Source organism: Aedes albopictus, chromosome 3 (assembly GCF_035046485.1).
Source record: "Aedes albopictus strain Foshan chromosome 3, AalbF5, whole genome shotgun sequence".
Lineage (NCBI taxonomy): Eukaryota > Metazoa > Arthropoda > Insecta > Diptera > Culicidae > Aedes > Aedes albopictus.
Genome location: NC_085138.1, coordinates 11598929 through 11622243, shown reverse-complemented (window position 1 = coordinate 11622243; position 23315 = coordinate 11598929). Strand labels below are relative to the sequence as shown.

The 23315-nt window shown below is 40.2% G+C and overlaps 1 protein-coding gene across 1 annotated transcript in view; it reads right to left on the bottom strand.

Moving 5' to 3' along the window:
* Positions 1 to 7087: 7087 nt before the first annotated feature.
* The window catches only part of LOC115268723 (uncharacterized), a 44037-nt gene continuing 27809 nt past the window's right edge, over positions 7088 to 23315 (bottom strand). Inside the window, exons 3-5 of the mRNA XM_062855801.1 lie at positions 7825 to 8289; positions 7391 to 7753; positions 7088 to 7305 (exon numbers count right to left, since the gene is read on the bottom strand). Coding sequence (XP_062711785.1) covers positions 7223 to 7305; positions 7391 to 7753; positions 7825 to 8289 — 911 coding nt within the window. The 3' untranslated portion in view covers positions 7088 to 7222. The remainder of the gene's footprint in view (positions 7306 to 7390; positions 7754 to 7824; positions 8290 to 23315) is intronic.

The window sequence follows — 23315 nt, the reverse complement described above, 5'->3', positions numbered from 1 at the left end:
ATATTTTCTGGATGCATTTCAAAAGAAATCTCCGGTAAAAAATCCTGTAGAAATCTCAGAGTACTTCTAAAGGTTTCTTCAGAGGAAAGAAATCCCAAATTCTATAGAAATCCCAGGAGGAATTTCTGAAGAACTTTCTGAAGAATTTCTGGTAGAAACTTCAACCTTGATATAATATTTAGAATAGTTTATTGATTTTTTTGGGAAAATTCCTGGAAAAATCCATATATAAATTTGAAACTATGTATAAAATACTTTTTTAATGTTTTGTTTTTGTTTATTTTTATTTTTTTTTTAATTTTTATTTTTTAAATTTGTTTTGAGGCATTAAACCCATAAACGGATAAACCGATCAGCATGGTTTTTGCACGGTTCGATTCGTCGTCTGGGACTGTGTTTATATGTAGAATAAGTGACAAAAATTAATCAAAAATGTAGAAAAAATGGAGGAGTACCTTGGAAATACCAAAATTTGTATGAACTGGGAATCAATTCAAAACGATTGCAGCAAAACCTAACCTATAGTAGGGGACCATTTGGGCAGGAGCACCTATTTTAGGCACTGGCTGCTGTAGCTTAGTCAATTTTCAGCCAATTGTCTTGATTTTTGTAATACGGTCAGATACGCCATGTACAAAATTTCATATCAATTGGTTTGAAATTGACTGAGTTATAGCAGCAAGTATAAATAGGTGCTCCTGCTCAAATGGTCCCAGACCCTATGGTGCAAAAATAAGCTCAACATCTGTCAAACCCCCGTAGCTTGAAATGGCAATTCATTGCACGAAGAAAATTGTGTGAGCGAAACAAGAACAAAAATCAAGGCCTTCTTTGCCCGACTCAGGCAAAACTGCCAAAGTGTCCTGAGAATTGTCAAATCGTGTAATGAAGAATGCAAATCTTCATTCTTTTCAACAGTAGCGCTTGCCGCTTTGAATATGACAATACCACCCGGACCATTTTTTTTTATTACGCTGACGTTGTTCGGCAGCTGTCAAGATATTCACGAAACGCGACGCGAGACAAGACACGACACTTATGGTTCTTACAATCGTTTAAAAATTGTAAGAACCATAAGTGTCGTGTCTTGTCTCGCGTCGCGTTTCGTGAATGTCGTGATTGTTCTTACGTTAGCACTAAATACACAAATTGATAGCTGTTAAGATGCTCCCGGGTTGGGCTCAACTTACTTAAATATAGCCCAGTGGTTCCCAATAGGACATCACGTACCAGGGGAATTTCTGAAGCACCTGAAGTGCTAGAAAGAAGCGTAAATGTTTATCGGATTGTTAATCTCAAGAAGCAGCATCTTTTATGCAGATCCATTTCAAAGGTTTCCAATTCATGGGTATGGACCATGGGAAATTCTCAAAAACCATAAATGAGGATGAAATAAAAATGTCTTTTTTTATTCATGCCGCAGGGTGCACTGATTACAACATATTTGTGTTGCGAAACTCTTCTACTTGTTATTCTTCTTCTTTTTAGCGTAACGTCCCCACTGGCTTCTCAGATTCCATGAGCACATCCATGGTTATTAACTTAGATCTTCTTCTGCCAATGACCAATTTGCATGTGTGTATCGTGTGGCAGGCACGAATATACTATATGCCCAAGGTCAAGGTAATTTCCTTTACAAAAAGTTCCTGGATCAGCCGGGGACCGGGGGTCATGCTGGATAGCCACGCCTTAACAACTGTGGCTGTAAAGACCCTCAGTGGTTTCTAATCTGGGTACATGAGTTACAAGAATTTCGCAAGAACCAGAAATGATAGGAAGAAGTGAACATGTTTTTTGTATTGGTCATCTCATGAAGCAGTATCTTCAATATAGATGTGTTGCAAATATCAGTGGGTTTCAATGTATGGATACGCGCAACGCGCATTTCTCAAGAACCGAAAGTATGGCAACGAAATGAAATATTTTTACGGAACTTTCAGGAAGTGTCAGTGTTATATCAGGGGTTCTCAGGGAGTCCAGAGGGGTTATAAAAGGGGTCCAGGGGGAGTTCCAAGAGGTCCTAGGGAGACCCCAGGAGACCCCAGGAGGGCTCAGAGACGTTGCAGATGTTCTCAGAAAGTGCCAGGTGGAGTTACAGAGGATCCCAGAGTTTCAGGATGTTTCAGGGGATTTGAGGGAGATCTCAAAAGGCCTCAGGGGCACTTCAGAGAGTGACGAGGGAAATGTGCGCTTTTATCATGCTTTTTAGGCATACCAAAAAGGTGTGATAGTCCAAATTAGTCATGTTATCTGCAATACATCCCGGATAGAGGTGAATAACAAACCAATAACTACAGAATAACATATTTCGTCATCATATATAAATTTGTTATTATTTTTTTTTTCGAATAGCTCAGGATGACACATAAATAACAAAACATACTATCATTGTGAAACTTGTAATTGGCGAGTTATTCTGAAAAAGTCATAAATAACATAATAATAACAAATATTCCTATCATTGTAAAAGTTGTAATAATATCCAAATAACCATAATCATCCATAATATCAATACAATAACGTAATTTACCAAATATGGTATTATTTTAATATTAATTTTGTTATAGTTTTTTATAGCAATGGCAAAATAAAAAAAAGACACGGACAACGTCTTCAGCTTTCGGCTGTACAGACTGTTTTAAACTTAACATTAGGCAACGGACAACGGAGAATGCACCAGTGGAAACGGGGAAGAAACTATTCTCACGAAAAGTTTCAACGCCCGAAGCGGGAATCGAACCCTCATCCCATAGCATGGTGCGATTATAAGCTTGGTGACCCTAACCGCACGGCTACGAGGCTCCACCAAGTTATTCTTTAGTGTTTATGCCACATAAATTTAGTTTTTTTTTTGTTGTCTCAAACAAACTAATAACAATTTTTATCATTTAACCATATTATTTTAATGGCAAAATTTGCCCTGCATTTGCCATTTCACTCTACTCGGGATATGTATCACATTTTAGCTGTTCCCGAATACTTAGAACCCCAATTTACTCCAAAGGAGTGTAAATTGGGGGAGCGATATTTGGGCATCAGTGCGTAAATGGGTGGTAGCGCAAAATGATTTTGGCGCAAATAAAGTGAGCGTTAATTAGAGTTTTAGTGTATCAGGGGGCTTCATCTAACTATTCACGACAGCAATGGAAGGTGTTGTTAACTAACACAAGCATACGACGACTTCTTCCACACTTTTTGCCTTTTTCGTACACCAAAGTGAACTGAAAGGCTACATGTTCACTTAAAAAAAGAATTTTCGATAGAAGGTTCGGAGGGTCAAGTCATATATACCAATCGACTCAGATCGACGAATTGAGATGATGTCTGTGTGTATGTATGTCTGTGTACAAAAAAGTTCACTCACTTTTAAGGCACTTCTCATTGGCCGATTTTCCGGATTATAGCTCGAATTGAACCGGAAGTTTACCGCATTGTTTGCTGTTGAAAATGGTCCGGATCGGTCAAGGCGTTCCGGAGTTAGGGCCATTTTTTTAATCTGTACTCATGAGATTTACTAGTCGTAGGTTCGACCAATGGCCATTTTGTATGGACAAATAAAAAAAATTGTATGGACTAATGACCACGCGGGAGGGGGGGGGGGGTTGGGTGGTTATGAAAAGTCCCAAAAAATGACCACGTGGTTTATGGACAGCCCCTTACTTCCCTTCCGAAGGAAGAACTTACATTTTTGTGAGTTTGTCGGGAGTGGGATTCGATCCCATGTCCTCGGCGTGATAGTCGAGTGTTCTAACCATCATCCAGAATGAAAATCTTTGATCGTGATGGTTCCACTAAATATACGATGGGCATCACTGCAAATTGCCTTGAAACATAAAAGCCATGATTTATGTGTGCCATGTGCTGCAATGTTGCTTGCTGGGAAGCTGAACGATCACTGTTTAAGTTTCTCCAGTTGGATAAAAAACGACAACTAATTTGAATACGGGCTTCGGCAAAGTTGTAGCTAATAAAGTAGCTTAAGAGTGCCAAAGGTCAACTAACACCCTAGAGTTTTTGGGGAAATGCTACGGTCGATTGAATGAAAAACGTCGTTTTCCTATATGAACTTTGGCGGGCTTGTGCACCCTCTATTTTCAACCAAATCAGCTCAGTTTTTGGAAGAAGGCTTAGAACCTGGTTGCGAATCGAACAAGCGGTGTGGAGCAAACGATTTTTTTTAAACACGTTAATGGGTATATTTGGCATGGGGAAGATGTCCAGAGCATGAGCATGAGCATAGATGACCGCACAATTCGTAGTTAATACTCCGTGATTGTCCGGAGCAATCGAAATACTGGGGAAGATGTCCAGTGTCGAAAAATAGCAACCAGCATACCCAAGATGGCGGCCTAAAATCCAAAATGGAGGCTTCAAACTCAAGATAACGACTGTTTAATGGTGTTTTGGCTTTTAAACCACGCAATATGCTTATATTTATTATGGGAAAGATGTCTACCCAAGTAACATTTTAAGTTTTGTTCGGCTCTACATGACCAATTTTATAAAACTTGCAATAAAACTGAATCATACATCAAAACCTCTTGATAACCTCTTTAAGAGCATCTTCCGGCTAAGTGGACCACTCTCGGAGAGATTTTGCAAACCGCATTAAGAGTAGCAATAAACCCGTTTTAAAACCTAGTTGAAATATTTCCCATTCTCGATTGTTGTTTATTTTTTTTTTTTCAACAAGAACTATGACAGCTCAAAATGCAGAGAAGCTTCTTCGATGGCACGTAAAGTTCAGGAGGATACATCATTCGTAAGTAGAAAGCAATTATTTCAAAGTAGTATTTTAGTAGTTATTGTGCTGGTAGGCTTATGCGCATTCGAATTTACCGTGAATATTGGGGTTGTAGAATCATAAAATTAATGCGCTTCGAAAATAGTGAATATTATCATCTTGGAATGAAATAAATCAATTTGTGAAAAAAAATCAAAACTATCTAAAAAATGTGAAAAAAAATCAAAACTATCTAAAAAGTAAAACTATCCCGAATCGCAAGAAAACTCAGCAGAGAGAGTTTATTTATGTCAGCATGTTATGAAAATGGTTGCAAACTACCAATTCATTGCTAATTTAAGCAAAATTAACTATTTTTCATTCACGTAAGCTAATTCTTCAATATGGCGACGACCATAATCAGCGAAAATAAAACGAAAGCAAGTTTACTTTTATGATGACCGCAATAAAACTAGCAGTGTCGTAGTTTCTGCTTTTCCACCAACAGATGTCGTTACTAATCGAACGGATCGCCATCTGTTGAGAGTTTGAACAGTTTTATTGCGGTAATAATGATTGCCAGAAGGTTCGCATATAGAAAAATTTTGTTTACTCTTAAAATCTGTCTTTATGGATATCTTCAAGTATACTATAAAACATTTTATCAATGGTTTTCATAAAAGCAGTCATAAAACTGTGAGTTTTAATTATTGCTGTAATAAAACATTGATAAAAATCAAACAAAACCAATCAGCGATGGAATTGTTACTTGGGTAGAGTCCAGAAATGACGACCAAAATATCCAAGATAGCGGCCTAAAATCCAAGATGGCGGTTCAAAATGCAATAAGGCGGCTGTTTAATGGAGTTTTTGGCCCTAAAACCATGCAATATTGGGGAAGATGTCCGGAGTCCAAAAATGGCGACCAGAATATCAAATATGGCGGTCTAAAACCCAAGATGGCAGTTCAAAATGCAAGATGACGGCTGTTCAATAGTATTTTAGGCTCTTAAACCACGCATCATGAGTATATTTGGTATAGAGAAGATGTCCGGAGTTCAAAAATGGTGACCAGAATATCCAAGATCGCGTTCTAAAATTCGAGATGGTGGCTCAAAATTCAGGATGGCGGCAGTTTAATAAAGCTTTAGGCGCTTTCAACCATGCAATTTGGTAAGGGCCCTTTAAAACCATGCAATATGGGTATATTTATGGGTAAACCAAGATAAACGATATGATTTCTTTTGCTATGAAATGGATTTTTGATAAGCGTATGAAAGTTCGATATTCTTCAACGTGGCAATTGAGTTTTGTATGGGTTTTCGAACACACGAGAAAGGCGCCATCACCGCTAGGTGGATTTATTAGGTTTTTTTTTAAATCGCATTTTTCATAGAACACTAACTTGAGAAGCAGGCTTTGTCCCAAGGTAAACGTTACTTCAAGAAGAAAAGAAAAAAGTTCATTTCATTGCAAAAATGTCATCATATCCAATAGTTGTTGCACAAGTAACCCCCCTTCCTTTTATTCTCTCCTCTCATATAATCATCAAAGAATAGCTGATAGCGTGCAAATTGAATCCACTTGAGATTCCAACCCTCGTTCAATAATACAACCATTGAATTGCATTGATCCCGTTCACCATTCGATTGACCCCCTCCCTTCATTGATATATGCGAAATGGATCGCTACCACCACCAATCCGATATCCTCCTAGCGCTAGGCGGGAACGGTCATTCTGCGATAAGAAATTAATCCGCATATCGCACAGGAAACGACCGGAACGCGGCTGGAGCAAGAGTCACTAATCCGACATGTGACAAAGTAACGGATACCGGAACATTCTATCTTACCCGTTCCAAATGGCATGGCCCAGCCGTGTGTGTACCTACCTATGGCAGGACGAACGGTCAGCAACGTTGGGGATCTTCCATCCTTCGGTACCCGGGCTGGATTAGAGTGGACGAATGGTACGAAAAAGACCAACTTTGAAAGTAAAAAAATCCGTCGATAATCGAGTTTTGGGAGTTCAACAGGCGGAGGGGGCCCTTATCTATCGAACAGAGTGAGTGCCTGGAATTGGATTATTCGATAGATGTAATAAAGAACGAATGATTTGTGATATCGAATCGAATTCCAACAATGTGGGGGCACAAAAGGGACATTCTTTCCATTGAGCTCGTGTCACAATTCGTTCGCATTTATTATAAAAAATCTGACTTTAATTGATATATCTGTTTTTGATCACTTATTCGATGGTATGCACAAAATTGTTTTGCTTCAGTGTGGTTTTATTTGCTACTATTTACACAACTACGATAAATTGCTCTAAGAAGGCATGTGCCTTGCCGGACGTCCTTCCAATTGTTTTTTTTGTTATCGATACCAAGCAACAGTTGCGAACCTAATAAATGCTCACCCGCAAACAACACTCGTTCAAACTCAGATGCTGCTATTTCACTACTTTTCTCTGGGAAATTGGATTGACGTATGCACTTATCACGAGATTACCAATAAAGATATGGCCAATGTGGCAAGAAGGAGGAGGCTGCTGCTCCGTGTCTGCCAACTGAAGCTCCTCACTGTCGGGAAGAAAAAAATTAATAAATTTTCTGTATGATTTGACACCTTATTTCGAGCACTTAAAGAGCATTCAATATTACTTACCCAGCAGCATCGCCTCCCGATGGTCAAAAGTGGGATGTTGCAGCACGCTTTCCTGACCTCCGCTCCACAGCACCGGTGACATGCTGGCCATGCACTTGATTCGCATTTCACCGTTCACGTAGTGATGGGGTCCCACCACCACGCTGAGCCCCAAATAACTGGTTATGAGCCCATGGGGATTCTGGAAGCGAGGATAGCTCACCAGCATGCTGGGCTCCAGCACCGGATTGTCGTTGATGTACCACTGCAATGTGGTGGCCGGGTAGGACCGACCGGAAGTACAGTTGAGTTCCAGCGTTTCACCCATGTGGTACGAGTCCCGCTCGCTGTCACCACTGATGGTGGGTCCGTCTTTGGGGATAACTATTTGAACAACAGGACAGAGAACCGTGATTAGTGGTCTTGGTCACACGGTCAAGGAAAATCTCACTCACCTATCACATCCATCCGACCTTCACCCTGGACCGAGTCGAAACTGGGCGCCTCGGCGGAAATCTCGCACCGGTACAACCCAGATGACTTCAGAGTCAACATCCGCAGCGTCACTTTCGAATGATTGGAATGGTCTGTGTCCACCCGGATGCCTTCGATTTTGTAGCTCTTGATCGGTGGATTGGCGGACGGCACATACCGATAGAACTCCTCGTTGTCCTTGTACCACTTGACGGAGTAGATCTTCTCCGGTCCCCGGTTGCCTCCGAGCCCATCGCGATCGCCGCCATCGTTGTAGTAATCGTCACGGTAGATGTCGTACCGATTCCGAGCGTGACTTCCCCGGAAGGGCTCATCGGAATGGCCGCGTGCTCCTTTTAGTTCGTATTCACACTCCAGTTGGGCGGAGCCACCTCTGAACTTGTACGCCGGGATGTGAATGCGCTTGAGCTGCAGCGGAAAGATGCCTGGAAATTGGGGGAATATTTTGATTATGGATTGATTTTTTTGAATTTCAAAAGTTTTATATTGCGGATAAATTGATCAGAGGTTTACTTAACAACGCATACAACCACGACAAAAAGTTAAGGGGAGCCCGCAAAATTTCGTTATACTAGTATGCAGTGCAAGATGTCATTCAAAAGATGTCGTATCAGAAAAAAATGTCTGATTTTTGCCTTTCTCGTACACTAAGTGTACTGGAGAGGCTATATGTACACTCCAAAAATGACTTTGTGATAGAAAGCCCGGAGGGTCGAATCACATATATCAATGAACTCAGCTCGACGAATTGAGGTGATATCTGTTTGTATGTATGTATGTGTGTGTATGTGTTTTTTTTTATCTGTATTAACGAGATTTTTAGCTCTAGGCTAGTTCATCTCGGGACCCACACTTCACTTCCCTTCCGAAGGAAGAACTCACATTTTGCGAGTTTGTCGGGAGTGGGATTCGATCCCAGGTCCTCGGCGTGATAGTCAAGTGTTCTAACCATCACACCAGGTCCGCTCCACATGTGTGTATTAGACTGGGTCAACAACGTCGATTTTTTGGAACAAAGCTTTTTTGATCCCTTTTAGCGTCCAAAACAACTGTGCAAAATTTGGGAGCGATTGGTTGCTTCCCCGTATTCCGAATTGCGATTGAAATTTGTATGGAATTCAGTAACTGCATTTGGAAGTAATACCTTCTTTCAAATCTGTAGGTCGTACTGCCTCCCTTACACTCAAACCACCGTGGTTGTCGGAAAAAGGAGAGTTTTTCCCATCTGGTACTTGTTGTGAAAAACATGGAAATCATAACACATGATTCACAGCTTTAAAAGAAGGTGATGATTCCAAAAGCAGTTACGCCCTTTTGAAATGTAGGTGTCGAAATTTAAATTTTCTCCATACAATGTTGACCCGATCTAGGTATATGTGTGTACAAAAAACTCACATTACTTTTTGGTAGTAAACCTCAACCGATTTTAATGAACGATGGTTCATTCAACGCGGAATCTGATTCGATTGTTTCCTATTGAAAATGGCTCAGATCGGTCCAGCCGTTCCAGAGTTATGGCCATTTAGGTGTTCCGGACCTTCCTGCGGGGCCAGATATGAAAATGCTACAAACCAATGCATGCGATACACCAAACCGCGGCATTTTCGATAACTTGATGAACAGCAAGCAGGAAAGTAGTCTCAGACCATATCTGAACCGGTAGTGTTCCGGAACCAGTTCCGGGTGTCCCACCAGAAGTGGTCTAAAATAAAAGTGGACCAAGCCTACTCAACTCATGCGATACATTAAATAGTGTTTTTTTCGATAATTTGATGAACGGAAAGCAAGAAAATAGTCTCAGACCATATTTGAACCGGTAATATTCCGGAATCGGTTCCGGGTGTCCCACCGGAGGTAGTCAAATATAAAAGCGAACCAAACCCATGCATGCGACACCTCAAACCGCGGCATTTTGGATAAACTGATAAATGACATCCAGGAATACAGGCTTATCAAACCATATCTGAACCGGTAGTGCTCCGGAATCGGTTCCGGGTGTACTGCAGTAACCGGCCAAAAATGAAAGTGATCCAAACCTTTGAATGGACTGCAAAACGGTGAGTCGAAAAGAAGAGCGTCCAACATAGCTATTCAAGTTCCTACCTCATGCTTCCACGTTTCAAGTAACGACAAAGACCGCCAGCTAAGAGTTGTGTGCTTAGCTGGTAGTGCAGCCTGAGCACTGTTGTCCTTTTGACTTTTTTTTAGTTATCGATTTGTATCCAACTGGACAAACTTTAGTAGTGATCCTCCAGCTTCCCAGCAGGCAACGATGCTTCATATGGTGCCAAAGATAGCACACTGAATTCATGGCTAGTATGTTTCACTACAAAATGCAGTGATGCCTACCGATTATTTCAACCGTTGTGAGCAAAGATTTCAATTCTAGTCGAAATACGCATATCTGTAAAAGGAATTTAAAGGTACAAAACTGAAAGTACCTTCTTTCTAGGATTTCCTAGCGGTCGATTCGCCTCTGTTACTGGCGGGTAGCATTTGTGTTTTGTTAATACCCAGAATACGGGAAATCAGGGAACCGGAACACTATGTAATGTTAATTTAACACAACGGCAATTGATGGGGTACGCAAGCGAAGCGCAAATCTGAGTGTTCGTGAGTGGCTGGTTTCACTCATCCAAAAGCGAGTGTAGAGGGAATTGTAGAGACGCGTATTGATGAGTGATGGATGCTTCGGGTGAAAAACGACCGTGGGGATGATGGGCAGTCAGTAGCGAGATTCCAAAGTATCTAGCGAGCGAACGTTCTTGTGGTTAACATACCACGTTGAAGAAGTGGGAAAGTCTAGCCCAGTGATTGTCAGTCGATTATTTAGCGGTTATCACATTCCGATTATTCAGCGGACGGTTTTATCCACTTTGGCCTTCGCATTTTGGGACGCGCGACAAGTCCCACCTGGGCCATCACCCCGAGACTATGAGATTCCGGGGTCCTAAAGTAGTCCTATACCCCAACGGGTGCTTTGGTCAGTCGAGCTAAAGCTGGTCGGCTTCCGGCGGAGTCAGAGAACAACGTCAGTATGAAGGACCTGGTCGGCAATGGAATCTTGTGTTCACTGGCTGCCCCCGCGTTGGGTGAATTTGTGTGACGTATGGTTGCATTGGTAAAACTCCCACATGGTAACAAATGATAAATTATTTTATTTGAAAAAAAAAATACTACCAGAATCCGAATTTTTCATGTTTATATTTGCATAATCAAGCAGTTTGATACTCATAGCAACATTAGCGGAGTACTAGATTTTTAGTTTGTAGTAGAGTGCAAGGTAGCATTATATGAAGGTTTTAAAGTTTTTTTGTCTAGTACTTCACGGAACCCGAAATTTCACACTAATGTTTGGGAGATGCACGACTTAATTTGGACTTGGTGATGGTGTACAAACAATACTTATTGCACCTAACTATGAATTATTCCAAAAAAAAACAAATCCATGCATTATTATTAAACAACATTTTTCTGTGATTATCACGGAAGGGATATTCTTGCGGGAATTCCTTTCATAAGTTTTGCATAAATTCTCCCCCCCAGGAGATCTTTTTAGGATTTTTTCAAAAATTCTCAAAAAATTCTTGTAGGAATTTCTCCAGAAGCTTGTGCATGAATTTCTCTAAACGTTTATTCATAAGATGCAATTCGCGGATTTTTTATTTTTTTGCAAAGATTTGGAAACTCTTTCAGGGGTTCCTTTAGGGGTTTTCTATGCTTGAATTTCACTAGAGGTTCTTCAGGTATTATTTCATTTATCGTGGGATTTTCTCGGGTATTTGTTTGGAAATTTTTCTAGAAAATTCTCAAAAAAAATCTTCTGAAAGTTTCTTCAAGGGTTTCTCTAATAATTCAATTCTCCCAGATTATTCTTCTAAGATGCTCTCAAAAATTCCTGCAGAAATTACTCTAGAATCTATTACATGATTATTTTTTAAGATTTTGTTCTATGAATACCTGCAGAGGGTTCTTCAGTTCTTCCAAGTATTATTTCAAAGATGGTTAAAAAACATTTTTGTATGTCTTCAGTGGTTCTCTAAAGAATTTCCCCAGGTTCTTCTTATTATTCGTGCAAGATTTCCTTCAGAAATTTCTCCAAGTAGTAGTAAGTAGGAATTTTTGTGTACGAATCCCTTCAGAAATTGTATGAGAAATTTATTGAGAAGTATCTCCAGGAGTACTTCCAATGATTCCTTCATAAAATCTTCCAGAGATCTCTCAGAAAATTATTGAAATATTTCTTTAAGAACTCCACCAGTATCTTGTCAGCGATTATTACAGATTTTTTTATATTGATATCTTCACAAATTCCTCTACGGATTTTTTCGGGAAATCCTAAGTTCAGGGTTGTCATAGAAATTCTTTCAGGGATTGCTTGATAATATGGTTGATAGGATCCAAATATGGCTACCACAATAGTCGCCATGCTTTTCATTTCGATTTTTAAGAGCACAAATCTGATAATCTAGCAGGCAAACCAGACTGAAAATATTACTTGTTTATTGAAAGTACTTTTGCAGAAATCCTGGACATATAAATATCTCTTAAAAGGAATTTCAAAAGAATTCCCAGGTGGAATTATTGCCCGAGCAGAAGAAAATATCAACAACATAATAAAATATGTTATTTTGGCTAAATAACTGTATAATGGAATCATTATTTTTATGTTATTAGCATAACATATTATGTTATAAACTTGTCTGTCATAAGTGGCAAAATAACAAATATCATAACAAAAAAATGTTCCTGTAAGGCTAGTTCAATAACATGTTTTGTTAGACCAATTACAACTTAATAACAGGAAATTTATGAACTTGTTACTGTTGTGTTATTCTTCATTACATATTTGCGTGCATTCTCTATAGCAGAATAATGACTAAACTTGTTATACAACAGAGTATATAATTGAAATGTTATCATGTGGATATATCCCTAAAACTTGAACATAACAAAATAAGATTGCCCAACAAAACATGTTATTAAAAATATATATTTTGATAAGTTAACTATAACAAATTATGATATAAAAACAGGCTATGTGATTCTGTTGTTATCAATTTGCTATTCTCCTCTGCTCGGGTGAAAGAATCCCAGCAGGAATTTCTAAAAAAATCCCTGAGGAGTTCCGTGGTCAGGAAAGCAGACTCTCTTCTGAAGTGTCAGCTTGAATCTCTCATTCTATGGACGTATAAGTACACTTAAGTGAAACTCCTAATTCGAGCTCAAGGACTTTTGGTTGTGACAAATGTTCAATAAAATAACTGTAATATTCTTAGGATGTACTTGCGGATAAGTATCTGAAGGAATATCCGAGGAAATCCACGGGAAATTCTTGAAGGAATTACTTAAGAAATTTGGAAAAAATAAAATCTGATTACCTGGAAAGCATAGCTAAACTCCGCAAAGATTGTTAGAAAAAGCTCTTGAAATATATCTAACTGAATTTCCGTAAACATGCCTAGGACATATTTTTCAATAAATTTCTCAACCCTTCAGGACACGCGCCGTTAAAGGGTTAAAAATTCTGTGGGAAAATTATTGGCGTTATCCTTAAAGGAAATGCAGGATAAATTTCTGACATAATACGTCGAGAAATATTTGGAGGAAATCATGAAACAACCTCAGTATGAACTCTCGCAAGAATCTCTGGAGGAATTTCTGCCGGAATCACTGAAGAAAATACTGCAAGTATCTCTGGAAGAATATCTGCAGGATTTTCTGAATTAATCCCTGGAATAATTTGTGGACACGTTCATATGAGAAATTTTAGTGGAATTCCAGATCAATTCCCGAACAAATCTCTGTTGAAATTCTTGCAGAAACACCTGAAGGAATTTCAGACAGGAATATTTGGCAAATATTCAGAAGAAGAATTTATTTAACAATGATGGAAATAATTTTTAAAGATATCCCTGTAGAAAATTCTAGGAGAATACCTGGAGAAATTTGTGATGTATTGTTTAAACCAGTGCTTTCCAAACTTGTCGGAGGTATCGCCCCCTTCGAGCTGATGAAATAAATTTTCGCCCCCCAGGGCAAGATTTTTTTTAAGAAGACTGAAATTGCAAAAAAATATAGGGGAAATTACCTATTCTCGGCCATTTTGTTCTCTTCGTCTTTGGGGGTTTTTGAAACCTATTGAACTCAGAATTGGTCTCAAATCCTTCCCAACTAAGCTGAATTATATGGCCAAGTTTCAGGCAATTTGGCTGACAAAAACACCCCATGACGAAGAGAACAAACCTGCCGATAATACCCATTGTCACCCTATGTAACGTATTTACATTCACATTTCAGCCTCTTTTGTTTGCTTGATTTTTAAATGCAAAACACCTGATTATTTTTCAAACACGAGTCGCTTTTTCTCAAAACTTAGTCAATTTTGAATCGATTCTTACGAAATTTTGTCCACTTACAGACACAATGAGTATTACCCGTGTACCATCAATTGGTTCGAAATTGACCAAGATATAGCAAAAAAAAAAAATAAAAAAACGCCCCGTACAAAAACAAAAATCGGGTGTAATAAGTTCATTTACCAATTTCCTCTTTTTATAATATTTTTTATAATAAATTTGTAGGAATCCTCCCACCATTTCCAAAAAAAAAACATCTAAAATTTACTACACTTACTTTGGAGTTCTGTATGACTTAGGTCATTAGCATTTTTTGACCCAGGATTTTTTCAAAGCTTTGAATTTATTTGTTCATATTGTCCGTGCAGTTGAATCCCGGATTTTTCGACTAGCGAAGTTGGATTTTTCTCCAAATCCGTGCGTCGGACCTAACTTTGGAAGTGGTGCGCTGTATAGCGGACCAGGTTTACTATACAGCGCACCACTTCCGAAGTTACACACCTAGAAAAAATCATGTAATTTTAGGTGGCCTGAAGCTGACATATACGAGCATCTTCAAAAACACAAATTTAGAGGTTAAAACATGTAAATTTACGTCTTTCAAGACACCCCAAAATAAAACGTATTTTTTCTTAGCGTCTAGCAATCGCTAAAACCGATTTGACTGATAAAACAAAGAGAAGTAAAATATTGCCATGCATGGATTCGAACACCGGATCTGCTGATCGTGAGCTACATCTCTTACCTCTCGGCTTTTTCACCGAGGTAGAAGGTGGCTGATGAACGTGATACTGATTCTACGTTTCTGGTGTAACGGATTTGTTGACATCTAACGCAACCAACCAACACTTACATGATGAGCGTAAAATTAAGTCCAATTTGTGATTCAGTCTTGAAAACGTTACGTATTTTAGTTATTCCGTTTCGTGCAAATTTCAGAATTTCTAAGTGTGTGGGATTGAAATTTGAATGGGATTTTGTATGGGAAATCAAGATTTTTTGCATGTTTGTCATAAAGCTAAAACAATTTGTACGAAACTCTATAACCGGTGATGTAAAATGATAGCCTAGGATGTTCTGAAAAACTTTGTACAAGACCACAAAGCGATCCTTGTACTTGTTAATAAAGTTATATATTCAACAAACCGCGACGTCAAAACGTTACAATGTGTTTAAGTTTTAACACGTAAAGGAATATTAATAGCAACAAAATCATGCTGTTTCGGCAAGCGATGCCAACGCTATAACTTTTAACTTTTTAACAACTTTTTAACATTGTTTTCATATTATCGGTTACACGGTTTTAGAACAATTTGATCTCTAAGGAAAGAAATGCAAAAAAGTTTGTTTTCCCATGTATTGCGACATTTGCACCCATTTAGACTCGGCCGAAATTCATTATCATCACAGTCGAATTTCGCACACGACTTCGCAGTGGCTGGCATACACAATTTTCGTTGAGTTCATCACAGGGATGTCGGATGCACAACAGGTAAACAAAATCAGTTTGATTGGTGTGAAATGTCGCTGGGAAATGATGATTAAGTGGATTCTCAAATTATCACAGTAGTCTAAACATCAACAAGAAACCCAATAAAATCCCATACAAACTTCAAACGCAATGCCCAAAACGTAGACATAACCAATCGTGCCAAAATTTTGCACAGTTTGGGTCTGGGACCATTTGAGCAGCAGCACCTATTTTGGGCATTTGCTGCTATAACTCATATGCATATCCGTGTCTAAATAATCAAGTCAATCAGTTCAAAATTGACTGAGTTATAGCAGCATGTGCACAAAATAGGTGCTTCTGCCCAAATGGTCCCAAACCCTATTTGGGTTCTGAAAACTTTGTGTGGCTTCGTGGCCGTGCAGCTAGTGTCACCAAGTATTTAGTCGCATCGAGCATCGAGCGTGGGTTCGATTCCCACCTCAGCTGTCAGGAAAAGTTTTCGGCTGTGCCACTGGGCGTTGCAGTAAACGTGTCCGTTAGGCCTGTCCAGCTTTTCAAAAATGTTCTCTGATTCTCAAGTCCACCCCCATATTTTGATTGGCATCCTGAAAGAAGTAACTGGTCAAATTTTCAGCCAAATCCATTGAAATTAAGAGGTGCATCAAATCAATTTTGTGTTTTTCGACTATTTTTGAACTTCAAAAAATCATAACTACGCTAAAACATGTCAAAACTTAATTCTTTTGGCAGAAATTGAAAGCTATACTTGTTTGCTACAACTTCTCCAAACAACGTGTACCAATAAAATTGAAGGAAACATGTGTAATTATCACATTTGTGATCAGAAAAACCTTAAAAAGTTGATTTTTCAATAGATTTTGTTCTGGAACACCCTAATATACGTAATAAGTTTGATATTTTAAAACGGCATCATATTCTCTCATGTTTTTGGGTTATTTGCTTCTTTGACACCAATGCTGTAGGAGTTGAGCAAAAAATATTAAAATTCGGGAAAGCCAAATGTGGCCTAAAAACTAGCTTTTTGGAGGCAATCACGTTGTGGCGAGAAATTGTACTGAACGTAGTAGCTTTGCTTCCTTGTAGTTTGCCTAGGCTACCCCGTACTACGGGTGATAACAAACAAGCGTGATGACAGGTGTTGGCTTTCATATCAGTGCTGACGCGATGCCACTTTTTGCGCGCCAAAGCGTGATTGCACCCGAAAAGCTAGTTTTTAGGCCACATTTGACTTTCATGAATTTTAGTAATTTTTGCTCAACTCCTACAGCATTAGTGTCAAAGAAGCAAATAACCAAAAAACATTGGAGAATATGATGCCGTTTTGAAAAATCCAACTTATTACGTATATTAGGGTGTTCCAGAACGAAATCTATCAAAAAATCAACTTTTTAAGGTTTTTCTGATTACAAATGTGATAATTACACATGTTTCCTTCAATTTTATAGGCACACGTTGTTCGGAGAAGTTGTAGCAAACAAGTATAGCTTTCAATTTCTGTCAAAAGAATTAAGTTTTGACATGTTTTAGTGTAGTTATGATTTTTTGAAGTTCAAAAATAATCGAAAAACACAAAATTGATTTGATGCACCTCTTAATTTCAATGGATTTGGCTGAAATTTTGACCAGTTACTTCTTTCAGGATGCCAATCAAAATATGGGGGTGGACTTGAGAATCAGAGAACATTTTTGAAAAGCTGGACAGGCCTAGTGTCCGTGTCTTTAATAAAACAACTTTGATGTGATGCAATTCCATCAAATTTTCCATATAACAGATGACCCACTCACATGCTCAAAGAACAGATACGGGTGAAAAATCAGTTTCCCTTGCTACCAACTTTCACAGCACAGTATGTCAATCTATGCTGCCGTAATTCTGCAAAGTGACGTAAGCGACATTCATAGTTTTGGCCCATTTTTTGGTTATTATGCATAAAACTCTTGATAATCCTTTAAGTTTCTTTCCATTTATGATAGATTACGACTAGATCTTGCATTCTAATACAACAGGCATACCACAGTGTTATTTTTACACCAGATATTATATATAATATACCAAAAACTGTCGAAATTTTGAATGGCGCTTACGTCACTTTGCAGAATTACGGCAGTATGAATCTATGTAACGCTTATAAGCTATGCAATCAAGTGAACTGTGCCGTATTATCTTCATATTGATAACCACACTGATCTTCCATCTAACGCCTGGCATCCACGTACCAATGTGTGAACCCTCTGCCAACCGTATTCCACCAACACTCCGATTTCCGTATGAATTTGTATAGACACAGAGATTTATACGGTCTGCTGTGGATACAAACGATTGCAATCATCACCCCAAGTAACACACATGTTATATAAAAGTTACGACAGCGCAGGTATAGAGGTTTATTTTACGTTATTTTAACACAATGTTAGAATTACGTAAAATAAACTTCTATACAACCAAAACTTGCGCTGTCGTAACTCTATTATAACATGTGTGTTGCTTGGGACTTTTATCCTCTCCCCCCCCCCATTGACCTGCAAGCTGAAGTGGCAGGTGCCTAAAAATAGAAGATCACCAACACTTACACACTGAAGATGCCTGTTAGTCCCCGGCAAACATATCATTGCATTGGTTCCTTGTGTGAATGTATAATTGGAATGAGTTGAGCATAAATCCTTCGACGAGGATCAAGTGGAGGGCAAGTTTGGTGCCAGCAGCCGCCGTAATTCCAGCTCTACTAGCGTGTATTAAAATTGATACGGTTAAAACGTTCGAAGTTTATTCTTGTCCAACACGCTATTTACTCCTTTATGATGGCAGTAGAATCCAGGAGCGACTCAATCAATCTCAGCTCAAGCTCAAATCCCCAGGAATTTCCTTCGGAAAGTCTTGCATTGATTTCTTTTGAAAGTTCGCTTCAGAATTTCCATAGAATCCATCCATCGTTAGAGGATACTCCACTTTTTTTTCAAAAAAGTCCTCTGGAAAAGCTTTCATAGGTTTCCTTGAAAAAACACAAAAATACAAAGACTTTATCAGGAACCTTTACGAAAATTCTTTCTGGAAATCATCCACGGATTCTTTCAGAAATGCATTCAGCGATTCTATAAGAAACTCAAAGGTTCCTCCAAAAATTTCGTCAAGGATTTCTTTAGCAAATCTCCCACAGACTGCTAAAAAAATCTTATAAAGATTATTCCAGGAATTTGTTTTAAAATTCAAATGAAGATTTCTTCAAAATTCATATTTTTTTTTTCAAGGAATAAAAATCTAAGGAAAACTTCTAATTTTTTTTTCCAAAATAAATCCAGGAATACAGTTTTAAAATGTACCAAGGCTTCTTACAGAAACTTCTCCGTTTTTTTTTTAAATCTTCCAGAAACTCTTTCAGAAATTTCTTCAGGGCTTCCTTCAGATATTCCCTCTCAAGAATTCTTAAGTAGATTTCCATGGGTTCCTTCTGAAAGTTCACCAGGAATTGTGGAGTCCCGCGGTCGTGCGGGTAGCGTTACCAAGCGTATAACTGCACCATGCCATGGGGTGAGGTTTCGATTGCCGCTCCGAGTGATGAATCGTTTCGCAAGATATGTTTCTTACTCGTATCCACTGGTGCTCGTAATGTGTGTCGTGTTCGTTGTATACAAATGCAATGCGCAAAGTGTAAACACAACCGATCGTGACTCAAAATGAAACCAAAAAAGCTGTGATCTAAGAAATCGGTTCTGATGACCCACGCTAGTGAATATACGTACAACTTCTGTAAACAGGAGGAAGAAAAGTATATAGAAAGATATAAATTAGGAGGAAAGGGACGGGCCAGGGATTGAACCCATTACCTTCTGCATACGAATCAGAAGCTGCAGCAACTCGACCACCAAGTCCGTCTTAATTTGACTTTCAACAACATTTGGAAAACAATCTGATGAGTAGAAATCATGTTTTATAAACGTGAAAATTTCCCTCATAATTTAAACAATTCTGAATCTGCCCTCCTAATCGAAAAAAAAAAACAACTTTTTGATCGGTTTAGATACTTCTGCTCGGGAAGATTGCAAACTTTAAAAGAGGATTTATGCACTCCTGAACTGTTTTATGGCACGTCCCATTGGAAACCTCTCCCGACTAACTTTTTCACTGCACTACTCGGGGAACGATACGGTGTGGCTTCACGTGTTCTACTGTAACACACGTAAAAAGAGTTTACTTTGTGCAGCGGTTAGTCCCATTCCTCCGTTGCAACTGGGGGTAAACTCCCAACACGAAGATGATTAAAAATTTTACTTTTTCTAGTTCGAGTGTACCGAAATACCATTGAAACGGTGGGCTTGCAAACGGGTTTATCACTTAAAATAGTAATCGCAGTTAATCAAAAGCCTTCCACAAACTGCTGAATCATCATGCAACAGCTTCGAATAAGGACTCAATTATTTTTCCATGCAAAAATTCACTCACACTTTATAATTGACTCTGTGAGCGATGTAACACTCCGTGAAAATCGACATTGCTCGGCTGGGACGTGACATCATCTTTCCCGGTACATAGAGGCAACGGAGATCCCGACTCGAGCAGAGCACAATTTCCACTTTCTTGCACACATTACCTGCATGCACGTCGCCTCGCCATTTCATTGAGTGGCGTTATATCGTGATGGTTGATTCTGTGTTTTTTTTTCTCTCTGCTCGTATTCTGGGAAACTTTTACGTTTTCTGCCGAAACCAACCGCAGCACACAGCCCGGAGTCTCGGGTGTCGCACCGTTAGTGGACTGCAAACATGCCTGCCGTGTAGGACGACCAGAGGAAGAAAAAAAGCTCTTCCAAGAAAGACTATTAAAACTTTTACACGCCAAGGTGGCTGCTTCACACGGGGTTTGTTGGAAAGAAATAGACTAAATCAGCCCGCCAATGACTGCTCTTAAGAGAGAGTCGGTCGGTCGCGTACAGTGAGTTTGAGAAAAATGATACGGCTTTTAGGTTGGGGGTTCTTTCTACGTGGGAGTCAATGTGGAGCGAAGAGTACTCTGCAGCTGAATGTGTCTCAGCAATGTGCAAAGTAATTACGAACAGACTCTGTGAAGTTCCTGATTTTATGGACCTGTAAGTGCGGTAGAAGATCTTCAATCGTTATGACATTGTTTTATGGGTTGAAAAATCCGTTGATCGAGAACAAAATTGAAATTAATTGAGTGGCACCGAGTTATTTTCTTTCGGTTTTACAGCAGCACAGTTGAACTGAATATTCTTTGATTTTCTTCGAATGAGTGTAATCAGTTTCGTACCTTTTAATTCCGCCCTATGTTGCTTATCCTTTGACAGATACGCGTATTTCGATTACCACTTGTAATCTTCCTCAGTGTCAGTTATCCACTCCAGTGGATAACTGACACTGAGGAAGATTACAAGTGGAAGTCGAAATACGCGTATCTGCCAAAGGATAAGCAACATAGGGCGGAATTAAAAGGTACGAAACTGATTACACTCATTTGAAGAGGGTATTCTGCTTAGAGGGTTCGAAAAGTCGGTACAAGATTTGATTTTCTTGTCAAATCTAGGATTTAGTGGAGCTTACCTAACTGACATTTTGGCAGTAAGTTGCACCTACTTCGCACGCAAGGATACTCACAAGCACACGTGAAGACACGCAAATGGCGAACATTGTATGAGTAGATAAGTGAGATCAATGAGAGCGATGAGTATGGAAGCGCGAGAGGTGATAAGTACTGCTCAAAGACGACCTAAGAACGGATGGTTCGACAAGGAGTGCCAAAAGGTAACTAATGAGAATGAGGCCGCGTAAATGAAAACCACGTAAAAAAGACCTGACTGTACCAGAGAGACAACCGGATGCCGCCTCAGCATACGCGCAGAGTCTCGAGGTCGCGTTGCCAGAGGAGGGCGATCTCGATGAGACCCTTCTAGAGGACTGCTGGAGTACAGTAAAAGCAGCCATCAACGACGCAGCCGAGAGCACCATCGGGTATGTGGAACGTAATCGACGGAACGAATGGTTCGACGAAGAGTGCAGAACGGTTTTGGAGAAGAACGCAGCGAGGGAGGTAATGCTGCAGCAAGGGACTCGACAGAACGTGGAACGTTATAAACAGAAGCGGAAACAGCAGACCCGCCTCTTTCGGGAGAAAAAGCACCGCCTGGAAGAAACGGAGTGCGAAGAAATGGAACTGCTGTGCCGTTCCCAAGAAACACGGAAGTTCTATCAGAAGCTCAACGCATCCCGCAACGGCTTCATGCCGCGAGCCGAAATATGCAGGAACAAAGACGGAGGCCTCTTGACGGACGGACGTGAGGTGATTGAAAGGTGGAGGCAGCACCTCGATCAGCATCTGAATGGCGTGGAAAACGGAGGCACAGAAGACCACGGCAGCGGAGGAAACGACGATGCCAGTGCAGCGGAGGACGGAAATGAACCAACTCCCACGCTGAGGGAAGTTAAGGATGCCATTCATTAGCTCAAAACCAACAAAGCAGCTGGTAAGGACGGTATCGCAGCAGAACTCATCAAGATGGGCCCGGAGAAGTTAGCCACCTGTCTGCACCAGTTAGTAGTCAAGATCTGGGAAACCGAACAGCTACCGGAGGAGTGGAAGGAAGGGGTAATCTGCCCCATTCACAAGAAAGGCGACCATTTGGAATGTGAGAACTTCCATCCTCTGACCTAAAACAAATGAGTTCGTGGGAAGTTTTCAAGCCGGCTTCATCAACGGCCGTTCGACAACGGATCAGATCTTTACCGTACGGCAAATCTTCCAGAAATGCCATTAATACCAGGTCCCAACGCATCACCTGTTCATCGACTTCAAAGCGGTATACGACAGTATCGATCGCGCAGAGCTATGGAGAAGCATGGACGAAAACGGCGTTTTGGGACGGTGTGCAAAACTGCGTAAGGGTTTCGGGTGAACTATCCAGATCATTCGAATCTCGCCGGGGACTGCGACAAGGTGACGGACTCTCATGCCTACTCTTCAACATCGTTCTGGAAGGTGTGATGCAACGAGCCGGGTTCAACAGCCGAGGAACAATTTTCACAAAATCCGGTCTATTTGTGTGCTTTGCGGACGACATGGACATTATTGCCAGAACATTTGGAAGGGTGGCAGAGCTGTACACCCGCCTGAAACGCGAAGCAGCAAAGGTCGAACTGGAGGTGAATGCCTCAAAAACAAAGTACATGCTGGTAGGCGGAACCGAACACGACCGGATCCGTCTGGGTAGTAATGTTACGATAGACGGGGATACTTTCGAGGTGGTGGAGGAATTCGTCTACCTCGGATCCTTACTGACGGCTGACAACAACGTGAGCCGTGAAATTCGGAGGCGCATCATCAGCGGAAGTCGGGCCTACTACGGGCTCCAGAAGAAACTGCGGTTGAAAAAAAATCACCCACGCACCAAATGCACCATGTACAAAACGCTAATAAGACCGGTGATCCTCTACGGGCACGAGACATGGACCATGCTCGAGGAGAACCTGCAAGCACTCGGAGTTTTCGAACGACGCGTGCTAAGGACGATCTTCGGCGGTGTGCAGGAGAACGGTATGTGTCGAAGAAGGATGAACCACGAGCTCGCTGCACTGTACGGCAAACCCAGCATCCAGAAGGGGGCCAAAGCCG